Here is a 16,105-nt window from a genome sequence, read left to right as displayed (position 1 = left end):
TTAAACTTCAGTTACTCCCTCGTATCTGAATTCCATGTTTACCAGCTATATACCTGAAACATCATTTTGTTGATCCCTCATTTTTATTTGTATATTTCTAGAGAGAAAATTAAAACTCCTTAAAAATAAAAAATCTCTAAAACAATATACTCTGTTATCATTCTTTAAGGCAGACTTACTTTTCAGCTTCATCTTGTTTTTCAAAAAACAAAGTATCCAAAGAAAACAAGGAGTCATTTGATTTCAGCATTGTTAAAGACTGGATTGTGTCATAAATCTACCAAAATACAGAAAAAGTAGTTCATATTTTATTCATAAAGCTGTAGAAAAATATTTCTGGATACATAAACTATAATCATTAATCTCCTAGAATAACCACAGACTATCTTTCCAGCTGCATCTTCTGCAGCTTCCTCCAAAGTGCCTCAATATTCAAATACATTATTCTCTTTTCTCCACTAAATCATGCATATTCACATCTGTACCCCTCTCTTCATACTGCACCATTGCTTAGAATGTGTTTTCTTCCATTTATTCTCTACCTGGCAGATCCCTACACATCCTTCATGTATAGGTCAAATGTCATTTCTTCTTCAAAGGCTTCTCTGAGTTTGTCCTGTTCTCCAAGGCAGAATTAATCACTCCTTTTGGGCTCTTAATACTTTGTTCATACCATTATTTTTGATTTAGGATAATGCATTTTATCACGAATGTGTGTGTCTCTAACAATATGTCAGATACATATACAGAGGTTTGCTTCAAAATAAATGGAGACAGGTAAAGGGATACTGATGAAACAAGACTGGCAATGAGTTGATAATTGCTAAAGCTATATAATAGGTACATGGAGTTCATTATAATGTCCTGTCAATTTTGTATATATGTTTGAACTTTTCCAAAATAAAAAATTTTTGCAAGTTTAACATATATATGTGTGTTTACATTCATATTACATAACATGTATATAGAAATGCTTACATTCTTTTTTAAAAAGACAGTTTTTACATTCATAGATGGTCTCTAAATATAAAGGATAAAAACATTCAGCATTGGCCATATGAGAATATAATAAAATTCTAGGGCTGAACAAAGCCTCAAGTTTGACAGGAGACTGAAGAACCATTTCTACAGACACATACATTGTTCCATTCACATTGCCATTCTTTCCCTTGCATAACAACACTACATCTCAATTTTTTTTCTAAATTCTGAAACATGATAAAAAATTCTATATGACAAAACAAGAAATAGATGCACAAATCATAAAACATAAGTCACATTTCTATTTATTCTGTGATAGTTAATAAATTGCAAATCTTTCCTTAGGATAGAAACTAAAATGAAAGAAACTATATGAGTGCCATCTTGTGGAGAAATCCATACTATCAAGTCAGATTATGTCCCTTCAATTTTGAGTCCTCCCTGATGTAGGGATGAGATACATGTGGGAGTATGTGAGGGAGGGAGGAATGTTTCTACATGCACCCCTTGACAAAATACTACTGGTAAGAGGGCTGGATCTATGTATATCTTAGGACTGTTCTTAGTTATCCAGACGCTGTAGGAATTTTCATTGTTTTAGTTATTGAGTTTTTCTCCCTTCCATCTGTTTAACTTAATTGCCCTCTTTTTTTTTTAATTTATTAATCACTTAGTCACCAACAAAAAGAAATGGTGAAATTGAAACATATTAGCATGGTTCTATAAATGTCTAAAACAATTGACTATACTAAATAATAGAAACCTAGGGGCGCCTGGGTGGCTCAGTCGGTTAAGCGACTGCCTTCGGCTCAGGTCATGATCCTGGAGTCCCGGGATCGAGTCCAGCATCGGGCTCCCTGCTCGGCAGGGAGCCTGCTTCTCCCTCTCCCCCTCCCCCTGCTTGTGTTCCGTCTCTCTCTGTCAAATAAATAAATAAAATCTTTAATAAATAAATAAATAAATAAATAAATAAATAAATAAATAAATAAATAAATAAATAAATAATAGAAACCTAACATAACAGGGTGAGAGACAGAAGGGAGCCATTCAGAAATATGCTAAAGGAGTCTTTAACATCTTTATCTAAGTAAACAATTTCAGAACTTGAAAATAATTACCTGATAAAGTATAAATGAAAATGCTAATCATGTTGCTATACTATCCAAAAAGTAACAAATAGGGGCACCTGGGTGGCTCAGTAGTGGGCTAAGCCGCTGACTCTTGATTTGGACTCCCGATCTCAGGGTCCTGAGATGGAAGGCGGTGGTCCGCACTCAGCGAGGAGTCGGCTTGAGATTCTCTCTCTGCCCCTCCATTATCCCCCCTTCCTCCACTGGCAGGGGCTCTCTCTCAAAATAAATAAATCACTTTTTAGAAAGTAACAAACAAAATGTTCCCTTCCTCATCTTAGGAAAACTATATAATTTTAAGCAACAAAGACAGTTTTCAAAATTAAAACTCATTGGACCACTTTTATATGGATTTGCTACCCCAGAATTTAAGTAGAAAACTGTGTGACTACATAATTTCTTGTCTGTTGAGATGGCCTGCGCTTTATCTAATTATCTTAGTGACAATTTAGCATTTTCGTATCTTCTATGATGTTTATTATATAAATTTTTCTGATCTATTAGTCCTTCCTTACGACTTGTACTCTCAGAAATAAACTCCTTATTTCAAAAGTGCCGAAACCCAGATATAAAGTATTGATTTGCCAGAAATCGGTAGTGAGTGGAAGCCGAGACCAACATTCACTCGAAAAACCACCACAAAGACCGCAGGGAATTTGACACGGTAAGAGAAGAAATAAGCAAATTACCCCTAGTCTCCGAGCTTCGGACGGGGGGGGGGGGGGGGTTGCCCTAGGGGCGGGGGGCGGGGCCTATCTCCATCGCCTTCCCTAGGGTACCCCGGGGCAAGCCGGGAACCGAATCCGGGCCTGAGGCAAAAATACCCTCCGGATTCCTGGGGAATTCCCGAATTCCAAGCAAAAGCCACCCCACACTCCCAGGAGCAAGGGAGAAGCCTTCGGGACCCGCATGTGGCCCGCGCCCCGAGCGCTGGGCCGGTCGCTCCTCCCCTGACATCTCGTTCCCACCGCTGGAAAACAACGTGGTTACAGTACACGCACGCCCCACCTGCAATCGCTCAGGGAGCCAGACACACCTAGAAATAAACACAAGGGGTCCGGGAACGGCCAAAACCCAAACCCGAGTCAGCCAGCTCCGTCAGCTCCGCGGGCCGCCGTCCTCCCGCCAGCCCCACCCGCGCGAGCGGCCGCCCCGCCCCGAGCGCCTCAGGCCTCGCCCCGCTTCTGACAGAAACGCTCTGAGGACCCGCGCGGCTCGGGCCGGGGCGGGCTGTCCTCAACTCACCGCGCCCGTCCGCCCTCCCGACCGCAGCTCGGCGCCGAAGCTCGACCACCGCCCGGAAGGGCGGCTGTCCCCGCCTCCCCGCGGGATCCCGGGTCTCCGGCCCCAACTTCCCCCCACTGGACGTCCGGCCCGGCCCCCCTCCTCACCCGGCAGCGGGACTCCTAGTTCTCGCAGCCGAGCGCCTATTCACCGGCCCCTCCGAGGACACCACTCCCCACCCCCCCAGCCTGGCTAAGCGAGCTCCAAGCAATGGATCGGCGGGGTCTCCGACCTCTCCCTTCCCGCTTCACCTTTTTTCCTCCAAAAGTTGCTAATTAGGTTTGAATGTATTGCTTTCCCGGTATACTGTGGCCTCTTCTCATTAAATAAAGCCCTTAATCCTTCCCCCAGCGCCTGGTAACTTCTATGCTACTTGCCCTATGAATTTGCCTATTCCAGGTTACTCATGTAAGTGGAATCATACAGTATTTGTCCTGTGCCTGGCTTAGTTCATTCAGCATGTCTTCAAAGTTCATCATTAGTAGCATATATTTGAATTTCATTCTTCTTTAAAGTTGAATATTCCATTGTGTGTATGTACTACATTTTGTTTAGCCATTTGTCTGTGGATAGACATTTGTGTTGAAATAAACAGTGAGGTACAAATATCTGAGTCCCTGCTTTCAGTTCTTTAGATATATACGTAGGAGTGCAATTGCTGAGTTATAGGGTAATTCTAAGTTAAACCTTTTGAAAAACCACCAGTTTTTCACAGCTGCTGTATCACTTTGCACTCCCACTAATTAATGCAAGAGGGCCCAAATTTCTCCACATCCTTGCCAGCAAGTTATTTTCCATTTTTAAAAAAAATTATAGCCATCCTATTAGATGTGAAGTAACATCTCATTGTGGTTTTGGTTTTCATTTCCCTAAAGACTAATGATATCTTTTAATGTGCTTAATGGCCATTTTGAATATCTTCTTTGGAGAACTATCTATTCAAATCCTGTGCCAATTTTTTGTTATGTATCTTTTTATTATTGAATTGTAGGAGTTTTAAATATATATATGTTATGGGTATTTGTCCCTTATCAGACATAAGATTTGTAAACATTTTCTCCCATTTAGTAGGTTGTCTTTTTGTTCTCTTGATAGTATCCTTTGATGCACAAAAATTCTTACCAATTTTTTTTCTTTTGCTGCCTGTGCTTTTGGTGTTATATCCATGAAGTCATTGCCAAATCCTATGCCATAAAGATTTTCTGCAATGTTTTCTTCTAAGAGTTTTATAGGTTTAGCTCTTAAGTTTAGGTCTTTGATCCATTTTGGTCCAGTAGACCAACAAATTTTATTCATGTGGATTAGGGTTACTAGAGGGGCCCATTTCAAATAAAAGAGTTGAGGGGGGACATAGTTTTGTCTGGAAGGACTGGAAGAACTTGAGAGACAAATAATAGGTGTTCATAACACAAGAACAAAATATATTTCTGCTAATACAACTGATGCCATTGGTTCTGGCTCAAAAATTACCATAACCAATTTTTTTTCTACTTTGTAACCTCCACTCTGTTTAAATTCTGATCAAGAGGAATTGATTTTGAAAAGTCAGTACTTATGGCTCTAGAGCAGGTGGAACCAGGAAATGTTTCAGGACTATTTTTCTCTGGGTGACAGCCAGAAATGTGTTGTGCTATTGTCAGAATTGGAAAAGAAAAGGTAAAGAGATCATTTGGGAGAATCTGAAAATTGTAGAATTAATGTCTGAGAAAAGGAAAGAGAAGGGAAGGGAAGAGAGAGGTAGGGGAAGAAAGGAAACAAATGTAGTCTGGTATGATGGTATCCTTGGGGAGAAAGAAAACGTTAGGGAGTCATGCACAATTCTGTATAGGAGAATCCAATGCTATCTATGCATTTAGTAGGTGCATAACTAGCAAAGTGACAAATGAATGAAGACCAAATCGATGGATAATTGCTCTTTAGGGAAAGATTTATTAAGTCTCAGTGTAACCAAGAAAATAGTAAACATAAATTGATTAGAAAGTAATTCCTTTTGTGCCTGGGTGGCTCGTTGGTTAAGTATCTGCCTTCGACTCAGGTCATGTTCCCAGGGTCCTGGGATCAAGTCCCGCATTGGGCTCCCTGCTCTGCAAGGAGTCTGCTTCTCCCTCTGCCCTTCCTCCCACTTGTTCTCTCAATCTCTCTCTCTCTTTCTCTCTCAAATAAATAAAATATTTAAAATTTTTTAAATTAAAAAAAGAATAATTCCTTGACTGCAGCTGCTAAGGAGTATGTTTAATGATGATGTACAAGACCCTAGTACCCGTATTTCAGATTTGTTTGTTTTTCAGCAGAAATTGACTCGTCCAGCTAAAATGAATTTAAAATATCTTTGGTTCTCCAAGCCAAGACTGTTGATTCTAATGGGACTGTCAGGCAGGGTGCTCCAATTAGACCCTGAACCAAAGCATCCCATTGACACGGCCAGCCAGAGAGTATTATTACAAAGAATATTAGCCTTCCACAGAAATCAGTTTATAAAGATTCAGTATCCAATAATTGTTTTTTATGTAATTGCACCATAGTGTCTAAAATATGGTAACATAATCCCTGAAGTAAGAAGTGACCATCTAAGCACAGAAACTTTGGGACAACGAGCAGTATTCCACACTGGAATAGAATGATTTCCTTTTTTTTTTTTAAAGATTTTATTTATTTATTCATGAGAGACAGAGAGAGAGAGAGAGAGAGGCAGAGGGAGAAGCAGGCTCCCAAGGATCAGGGAGCCTGATGTGGGACTCGATCCCAGGGCCCTGGGATCATGACCTGAGCCGAAGGCAGACGCTTAACCATCTGAGCCACCCAGGTGCCCCTAGAATGATTTCCTAATTAAAATTAATACCAGTTACTTCAGGAGGAGTAAGTGGAAGATGGTAACCAGTGTATAGTCTCTATGAGTAGTTGTATTTAAATTTGCATAATAAACTGTATACATACTTTTTCTTGCAGTATGTACTAGGTTTAATCTGCCATTATAAAGTCTCCAGGTAAATAGGAATTAACACGTTCCTTCAAACAGTTAGTATCTGAATGTGGTAGACTTTACCTGATTGTTATAATCAAGGTTCTGGCATCCAGAATCTTATATTACCTTAATGAAACATGGGATACATTATACCTGCAAAAAGATTATTTGAAGGAATTTTTAAAAGCCATTGTAACATTTTTAAAGATATTTAAATGTCAGGAATCAGAGTATAAAACCGATTTTAAGAACAGGCATTCTTTGGTTTTTTGTTTTTTAAGGTTTTATTTTGAAGTCATCCCTATGCCCAATGTGGGGTTCAAACTCACAACCCCAAGATCAAGAGTTGCACGCTCTTCTGATTGAGTCAGCCAGGCGCCCCTCTGTTTTGTTTTTTTTATCTAAAGACAAAAAAATAATTGGCAAGATCTTGTAGGAATGTGATCAAAGATTAATATTGTTTATATGTTGTTTAAAAATAAGATAGTTTCTAGAGGTGATATAATTTTGTAGTTAATAAAGAGATTTACAATGATATAAGTGATCAGTTAAGATACTGGACAGATTTGGGGTATGGACAGAATTAAATAAGAAACACCATGAGGAAACAGGAATAATGCATCTGCCTAGAATCCCTTGCAAAAAGGGAATGTGATGGGGGAATTGGTAAGAGATGCTATAGCAACTGGCACATAATTATTCATTTGTGATATATGTCAAGTTATGATGCCTTGAAGCCTGGGTTAATCTCATGTTTAAGTATGTCAAAGCACTGAGAAAGCACAGCACACATAATAGCAAGTATTTTAACATTTTGGATGATCCCTGGAACAAAGTTGAGAGTGTTGTGTCCATGTCTGGCCAAAATCTGAAGTCACTGCAAAGAGAAATAGGCGAATCCATTTTCTCACAACAGCTACCATCATTAATAATTGCCAGAGAAGGAAAGAAACTAAATCTGAAGATATTCTCTAGAAATCCTGGCTGTTCATGGCTCCTGCCAGTTCTGGGAACACAAGATAGATTTCTGGAGGAAGAGCAGGCATGTTGAAGTACACAAGGGACAAAAGTAGCTCCGTGCTGAGGTTAGGGCCCCCCTCAGCACCAGTGCTGGGCACTCCAAGGAAGACTCATTCCCACGGAGGGAGCAGCAAACTCAGCAAGAAGCTGCAAGAGTAGCCACAGGGACTAGGCTGTGGAGGAGAGGCAGCTAAGCAAAGCTCACAGGGTCTGTGAGCCCACTAAGCCTTCCAGAGTGAAAGGTCCTGCCTTGGGAGAGATCTGCTGGCCTCAGAACAACACATTGCCCAGGCAGAGGCTGTGATATGAGCAGCAGAACTGTGACCACTCTAAAGTAGGCAACTCTAAAGTAGGAGCTGTGAAATCAGCCAGGACAGTGAGCCTGGCTTATGAAAAGTATACGCTAATTGTGAGGGTTAATAAGACTGATTGCAAAAGCTAGGGGAGTTTATAAAGCCACGCCCTCCAATTGTCATCTGGAGACTGTTGGGTGGGGATTGTCAGAGAAGCTGGATTCCAACAATGAGGGGACATCATTTCAGAGCAATAATGTGTTTTGTTGTCTTTGGTGGGGGAAGAGTTACCTACATTGTTACTTTGCTTTGTCTAATTCAGATTAGTGACCTGTGAAAACACCAGTGTCACAACAAACTTTACATAGCACTCTACAGTTTACAAATATTTATTCATTTAATTGGAGGGGGGAAATGTCTGAGAAATCATACAAACGGTGTGTGTACGTGCCTGAGTGAATGGGTAAGGGAGTAGATGCATTGCATGTGTGTGTTATGGGGAGGGGAGTGGAACCAAGTAGATGGAAAATAAATTATATTTTTAAGTGGAAGGAATATTATCCTTACCCTAGTCAATAGAGACATGTGGGTTGAAACAAGGCCAAGTGAAACCATTCTGGCCAGGAACATACCCCAAAAGGTGAAGGCTATGGATTTAAGAAAATACGTGGAGGCTGGGAAGGAAATTAAAACCCTCAGCCTAGGAAACACCAAGTCAGATAAGAGAGTGATAACTGTGAAAGCGAAATGAGCTGACGTGTACTGTTAGAATCTTTTCAGATACCCGTGGAATAAAACAGCCGTCAAACTGTAAGTTCTCATTGAACATTAGGAACTTTATTCACCTATTTTATGTATTTCCTGATTAACAGAACACTTAAAATATGCTCTTCTAGGGGAAAAAAATTACAGTTAACTCTCAAGAGAAGTCCTGCCAAACCCCACAGCCTGTGTTCACACTTCCTCTTCCAAACACGTGTATAGAAATGGGCAAGTAACCAGTAGGAAATTGCTTTTTCCAGCAAGATGCTTTGTATCACAAGTCATTTGAGGAAGTTTTGACTAAATAAGTTATTTTGTAGGCCCTGACCTATAATACTGAAGAATTAGAAATTATTTTTTTCCAAAAAAAAAGAAAAAGAAATTATTTTTTTCCTAGATAAAAATACTGTTTGCACAATTTAGCTGAAATTTTCCCCAAATCAGGAAATAGCCTAGAAATTAGTATTTCATATCCAACATGGTGAAGTAATTTTGCCTGCATTTTCCTATACCTGGTCCCAGGCTCTTTCTACAAACCATACTATTTCCTCTGAACAGCAATGGTTGCTGATTTTTGTTGATGTTGTTGTTGTTGTATAAGTGTTGCAATTAGAAAATGTATATTTTTTAAATCTCTGGCTTTGAACAAATTCCCATTTTGTTTGCAACATCTGTTGTAAACTAGAGCAGACTTAAAATATAAAGAAGATATATTTTTCCTTAGATTTCATTCCCAAATGGCATCTTTCTCAACATATTCAGATATACAAATCACATAAAATATAGGTTTATAGCAATGCCTCTTCTAGGAGGCTCTGAAACTTTTAAATTTTTAATTTCTCCCAAGCTAACATCTGAGCTGCCATATGTTTCGAATTTTTCCACTCACAGAGATTACATAGCAAGTCACAAAACTGCATGATCTAAAGCACATGACTGGAAAATCTCTAACATCAGAAGTTAGGGGTCATTGATCCATGCGCAAATGGAAAAATGTACAAACCTCCAAACACAAATCTGATACAAAACTAAACAATTCCTTTCAAGTCACAAAACATTTTTTTAAGCCTCAGTCATTTGTAAGCAGAGTGTCTCAGTAGATTTATATTTCCCCTAATTGAGAAAGTTTCTCGGAGATTTTTACCTGTGCTTTCATTTCTGGATGCTAAAAATGAATAAAAATCATAGGCCAAATAAATAATTCCAGCTCCTTCATTATACTGAGAAATCTACAATGACTGCTTTGCTTAAGATCAAAATGCTAGTCATTAACTGGCAGATCCAGAGAACTCATATTTCCCTATCCCTGGTCCCCTGCTCTTTCCACAAAGTGTATTTTCTCCCTTGAATAAGACAACAGATTACGCATAGAGTGTTGCATTCAGTTTTGGATGATTCGTTTTATTAGGAAAGTTTACAAACTAAACTTTGTTCAAAAATGGAAAAACAGAAAGGTTAAAAAGCCTAGGACTTAAAGAGTATCTAAAGAAACAGGCAAGGGGTGGAGGTTGGACAGGAATAATATATAATATGGGGGGAAAAGACTAAGAGGAATACACAGGCTGTGTTCAAGTATTTGAGGGACTCTGGTAGTGGAATAAATAATTTGTTCACAATTTTCTAGGCATGGTTTCATTGGGCAGAACCAGGACCACAGAATTAGGGTAGAAGAGTAATATAGAAAAGGCCTTTCCATTTTTTATCAAATGTATTGATAAATGACTTATATACAGTAAACTACATCCATTTAAAATACACAGTTCAATGAGTTACAACAGTTGTATACATCTGTGAAATTACCATCTTAATAAAAATACAAAACATTCCAAAACTCCCAAGATTCCTCCCCATTATAGCCAATCTCTCTCCCTCTGCCTTTGGCCACAAGCAACCACTGATACGTATTTTATTACTTTATAGTAGTTCATATTTTAGATAAATGGCATCACATATCATGTATTCTTTTATGTCTGTTTTTTTTTTTTACTCAGCCTAATAATTTTCAGATTTGTCCTTACTGTTTTGTATATGAATAGTTCATTTTTCTTACGTGCTGAATAGTATTCCATTGTATGGATGCACCACATCTGTTTCCATTCACCAGCTGATGAACTTTTGGGTTGATTCCACTTTTAGATTATTATGAATAGAGTTGCTATGAACAGTTAAGTAAAAGTTTTTATGTGGACATGTTTTTTCATTTCTCTTGAGTTATATGTAAAAGTAGAATGAATAGATTATATGGTAGATGTATGTTTACTCTTTAAGAAAGTTCCATATTGTGTTCCAAAGTAGCTGTACCATTTTATGTTCCCACCAGCAGTGTATGAGAGTTCCAGTTAATCTACATCCTCACCAACACTTGTTATTGTTGGTCTTTTTCATTTTACCCCCTATAATGGGTATAATGGTATTGTGCTATGGTTTTAATTTGCATTTCCCTGGTGACTATTAAGTTTGAGTGGCTTTTCATGTACACAAAATATCTTCCATGAGGTGTTACTGAGTTATCTCCTTATCATTGAGATGAAGAGGTCTTTATCTATTCTAAATACCAGTCAGTCTTTTATCAGATATTTGATAGAGAATATTTTCTCCCATTCTGTGGCTTGCTTTTTTGTTTTCTTAATAGTTTCTTTTTTTTTTTTAAGATTTTATTTATTTGACAGAGAGAGAGACAGCGAGAGAGGGAACACAAGCAGGGGGAGTGGGAGAGGGAGAAGCAGGTTTCCCACAGAGCAGAGAGCCTGATGTGGGGCTCAACCCCAGGACCCTGGGATCATGACTTGAGCCGAAGGCAGATGCTTAACGACTGAGCCACCCAGGAGCCCCCTTAATAGTGTCTTTCAAAAGAGAAAATATTTCATGTTGATAAAGTCCAATTTATAATTTTTTTCTTTTATGATTCATGCTATTTGTGTCTTAAGAAATCTTTGTCCACTCTAAGCCAGATAGTTTTACAGTTTTAGCTTTAAGCCTCTGATGCATTTGAGTTAATTTGGAGAATTATGTGAGGTAAGAGTTGATGTTCTTTTTTTTCTTACATGGATATCCATGTTTTCCAGCAATGTTTGTTGATTTTCCTTTCCCCATTGAATTGCTTTGGCAACTTTGCTGAAAATTGTTTATCATATATATGTGTGGTTCTATTTATGGATTCTCTAATTCCATTAATGTATTTATCTGTATTTCTATCTTATCTATATGTTATTTTCAATGCATCTTTATATTTAAAGTGCAGGTCTTGTAATTAGCAGATGGTTAGGTCTGCTTTAGAAGCCATTCTGACAATCTTTGTTTCTTCATTGGAGTGTTTAGTAAATTAATGTAATTATTGTTATAGTTGGATTTAGGTTTACTATTTTATTAGTAGTCTGTTGTCATCCCAATTTTTTGTTTCTCTGTGCTTCCTTTCCTGCCTTCTTTTGGATTATTTGAATGTTTTTGAGATGTTCATTTAACTTGTGTCTTGGCTTTTTAACTATACCTTTTAAATTTTTAGTGGTTGTTTTAGGTATTACAATATACATTAAACTTTTCACAGTCCACTTAGAGTTAACATAATATCCTGCAGCTATATAGGTCCATTTACTCCTATCCTTACCATTCTTTACGTTATGATTGTTCTATGTATTACTTCTACATATATTTTAAACCTCTCAAGACAATGTTCTAATTTTTGCTTTTATTTTTTATTATTTTTAAAAAGATTTTATTTATTTATTTAAGAGAGTGAGTGTGCAAGTGGGGGGAGGGGCAATGGAGGAGGGAAAGAGAGAGAATCTCAAGCAGACTCTGCACTGAGTGTGGAGCCCCATGAGGGGCTCCATCTTATGACCCTAAGATCATGACCTGTGCCAAAACCAAGAGTCAGATGCTTAACTGACTGAGCCACCCAGGTGCCCCTAATTTTTGCTTTTAAAAGTCATATATAGTTTATTTTTTTAATGATTTTTAGTAGACTTTTTTTTTTTTTTAAAGAGAGAGAGAACATGCGGGTGAGCAGGGCATGAGGCAAAGGGAGAGGGAGGGAGAGAATCTTAAGCAGGCTCCATGCCCATTGCGGAGCAATGCAGGGCTTGATTTCACAACTCTGAGATCTTGACCTGAGGCGAAATCAAGAGTTGGACCCTTAACCAACAGAGCCGCCCAAGTGCCTCTAAAGTCATATAGAATTTAAAGAAATTAACATAAAAATAGTTTTTTACATTTACCTGTATATTGAGCTTTTCTCATGCTCCTCATTTCTTCCTAAAGAGCCAAATTTCCCTCTGGCATCATTTTCTTTCGACTTGAAGAAATTCTTTCAGCATTTCTTGCACTACGGGCCTGTTGGGGACAAATTCTCTTAGGTTTCTGTATCTCAAAATAGCTTTGTTCTACCTTTATTTTTCAAGAATCTTTTTTCAAGATTTTATTTACTTCTTTGACAGAGAGAGAGCATAAGCAGGGGGAGCAACAGAGGGAGAAGGAGAAGCAGGCTCTCTGCTGAGCAGGGAGCCTGATGTAGGGCTTAATTCCAGGACCCTGGGATCATGACCTGAGCTGAAGGCAGATGCTTAACTGACTGAGCCACCCAGGCACCCCAAGAATATTTTCAATAGATATAGAATTTTGGGTTTGCAAGGTTTTTTTCAGCACTTTGAAGATGTTACTACATTAAATATGGCCACCATGGTGTCTGCTGATAAGTTTGTAATCATTTGAATCATCGTTCTCTTGTATGTAACATGTCATTGTTTTCTGGCATTAAGATTTTCCCCTTATCTTTGGTTTTCTGCAGTTTGACCATGATGTGTTTAGACTTAGATTTCTTCAAATTTATCCTGTTTAAGGTTCACTAAACTCCTTGAATCTATAAATTTATGTCTTTCTTCACACTTGAGCAGTTTTCTGTCATTATTTCTTCAAATATATTTTTCTGTCCCATTACTTATCTCCTCTATTTTTGGACTCAAATTAATGTATATCAGAACTTTTGTTTTTGTTCCACAGGTCCCTGAGATTTTGTTCAGCCTTTTTCCATCTTTTTTTTTCTCTCTTTCTTCTTCAGATTTAATAATTTCTGTTGGCTTATCTTCTAGTTTACTTACTCTTCTGTCATCTCCATTCTAATATATCTGTTGTGGTGGTTAATTTTATGTGTCAACTTGACTGGCCAAGGGATGCTCAGGTAACTGGTAAAACTTATTTTAGTGTCTGTGAGAGTGTTTACAGAAGAGATTAGCATTTGATTCAGTAGTCTGAGTAAAGAAGAGCTATCTTCACCAATGTGGTCAGGCATCATTCAATCCACTGAAGACCCAAATAGAACAAGAGGTGAAGGAATGCAAACAAATGAAAAAATAGAAATTCTCATCAAAGAAATATAAGATAAAGAAGAAACAAAGAGAAATTTTAGAGCTGAAAAATAAAATAACTGAAATAAAAAACTCAGTGGATGGTCTAAACAGCAAAATGAATGGAAAAAAGAAAGAAACTGTGAACTGGAAGATAGAACAATAGAATTAAGCAATCAGAACAGAGAGAAAATATATTTAAAAAAAAAAAAGAAAAGAAAAAAGAGCCTGAGGACCCTGGGGAAGTATAATAGATCTTGTATTTAAGTCATCAGAGTACCAGAAAGAGAGGTGAAAGTAGGCAGAGATGAAAAAGTAGTCGGGGCGCCTGGGCGGCTCAGATGGTTAAGCGTCTGCCTTCGGCTCGGGTCATGGTCCCAGGGTCCTGGGATCGAGCCCCACATCGGGCTCCCTGCTCCACGGGAAGCCTGCTTCTCCTTCTCCCACTCCCCCTGCTCTTGTTCCCTCTCTCGCTGTGTCTCTCTCTGTCAAATAAATAAAATCTTTAAAAAAAAAAAAAAGAAAGAAAAAGTAGTCAAAGACATACTGGCTGAAATATTCTCAAATTTAGCAAAAGACATAAACCTACATATTCCAGAAACTGAGAAAAATCCCAGATAGGATAAATCCCCTCCAAGACACATCATAATCGAACTTCTGAAAACTAAAGACAAAGAAAAAAAATCTTAAAGGCAGCCAGAAAGGAACATCATATAATCAATAGATGGAAAACAATTTGAATGACAGCAGATTTCCTATCAAAACCAATGGAGGCCAAAAATAAGTGTCATAAAATTTTTCAGGTGCTGAAAGAAAAGAACTAGAAGCTTGTAATTCTGTATCTAATAAGAATCTCAAGTTGGAAATAGCAATGGTAGGGGATGCAAGATGTAGCAACTTGTCTATGAAATGCATTCTCGTGGCTGTGACACCTTTCTCTACTATAGCCCTAGTTACCTCAGGATCCCTATCCTGAATTCTCTAGCCAGAGAGATGGAAGATTTTCTAAGGAAGTTTTAGCCACTTCTATACCATCTGCCTACACTGTGACTGCATGGGCCTTGGAATAAAGCATCAAAAATATGGAGATGTTTATTCCAGTTATAAGATAAACACATTCTGGTGATTGTAGCTAATAATACTGTGTTGTATAGTTGAACATTGTTTAAAAAGTAGATCTTAAATATTCTCACCACAAAAAAGAAATGGTAATCATGTGATAGGATAGAGTGTTAGCTAATGCCATGGTGGTAATCACTTTGCAATATATAAATGTATCAAATCAACATGTCATACATCATAAACTTATACAATGTTATATGTCAATTGTATCTCAATAAAGCTGAGAATAAATAAATGAATGAATTAATGAATGAAAAGTTTGTTCTAATTGCATGGTCCGAATTTTGCCTCCAAAATCTTTCTGCCTTTGTTCAGTCTCCAGAATCCTCAGGTAGTCATGCTTTTCTGTATCCTGCCCAATTTTACACTGTTACTTGTGAGAGGATTGGTTCATTAGATACTCAACTTCTCTATACCAGAAGCAAACCAGGATGTACCATTTTAAATCTTGCAGATGACTAAAATATTGGGCCCAAATATGTTATTTCCTTGCATACACTGAGATTTGTTTAAAATTTTCTTAGGATATAGTTAATGACAACCCAAAGCCAGATAGTAAGATTATTTTTCTGTAGCTACTCTGTGTACTTCAAATCACAAAAATCTCACATTCTATACTAACACTCTCACACTTTTGGTATGTTAATGTGAAGTTTCAAAACAAAATTTTCATGATGATTGCATTAGAGAGTTATTCTAAAAAGGAACTCCTACCTTCATTCTTTTAATAATAACTACACCTCTTCTAACATTCAAAATATTTGCTTATTTATGACTAACAATTTGAATTTGGAAAGGAAGGGGCAAAAAAAATTTAAAGATATAGATTTAAAAACCTTGGCTATTTAAAGATAAGTCAGAAATGGAAATAAAACTCTGAAAGTGTACATTGGTAGTTTCAAAACAATTGTTATTTTCAGAATTTGAGGATATTTTACAACAAATGATATATGTAACTCTGATATGAACTAAGTTCACATATATGTTGTTTTAATACTATATGTAAAATAATTTTATTGGTTCTGTTTTATTACCTCCACTCTCCCTAGATGGATACTGCTTCATGCCTACCAAGATCCATTTTTCCTATCTTCCATACAAACAAAATTATAACTGGGCTTATCTAGCTAGGGACAACATTGGTGACTCCCACTTGTAGTTAAATGTAGCCACATGACTGAGGTTCTACCAGTGAAATGTGATGCAAGTCAA

The 16,105-nt window shown here is 37.7% G+C and overlaps 1 protein-coding gene across 1 annotated transcript in view; it reads right to left on the bottom strand.

The window, feature by feature from the left end:
- HFM1 (helicase for meiosis 1) overlaps positions 1-3,587 on the bottom strand; it is a 129,029-nt gene extending 125,442 nt beyond the window's left edge. Inside the window, exons 1-2 of the mRNA XM_064588835.1 lie at positions 3,357-3,587; positions 180-277 (exon numbers count right to left, since the gene is read on the bottom strand). Coding sequence (XP_064444905.1) covers positions 180-250 — 71 coding nt within the window. The 5' untranslated portion in view covers positions 251-277; positions 3,357-3,587. The remainder of the gene's footprint in view (positions 1-179; positions 278-3,356) is intronic.
- Between the last annotated feature and the right edge of the window lie 12,518 nt (positions 3,588-16,105).

This window comes from Mirounga angustirostris, unplaced genomic scaffold, assembly GCF_029215605.1.
Source record: "Mirounga angustirostris isolate CCGP_5_RB_7025 unplaced genomic scaffold, mMirAng1.0.hap1 SCAF_4, whole genome shotgun sequence".
In the NCBI taxonomy this organism is placed as follows: domain Eukaryota; kingdom Metazoa; phylum Chordata; class Mammalia; order Carnivora; family Phocidae; genus Mirounga; species Mirounga angustirostris.
This window is presented reverse-complemented; position numbering and strand designations above follow the sequence as displayed.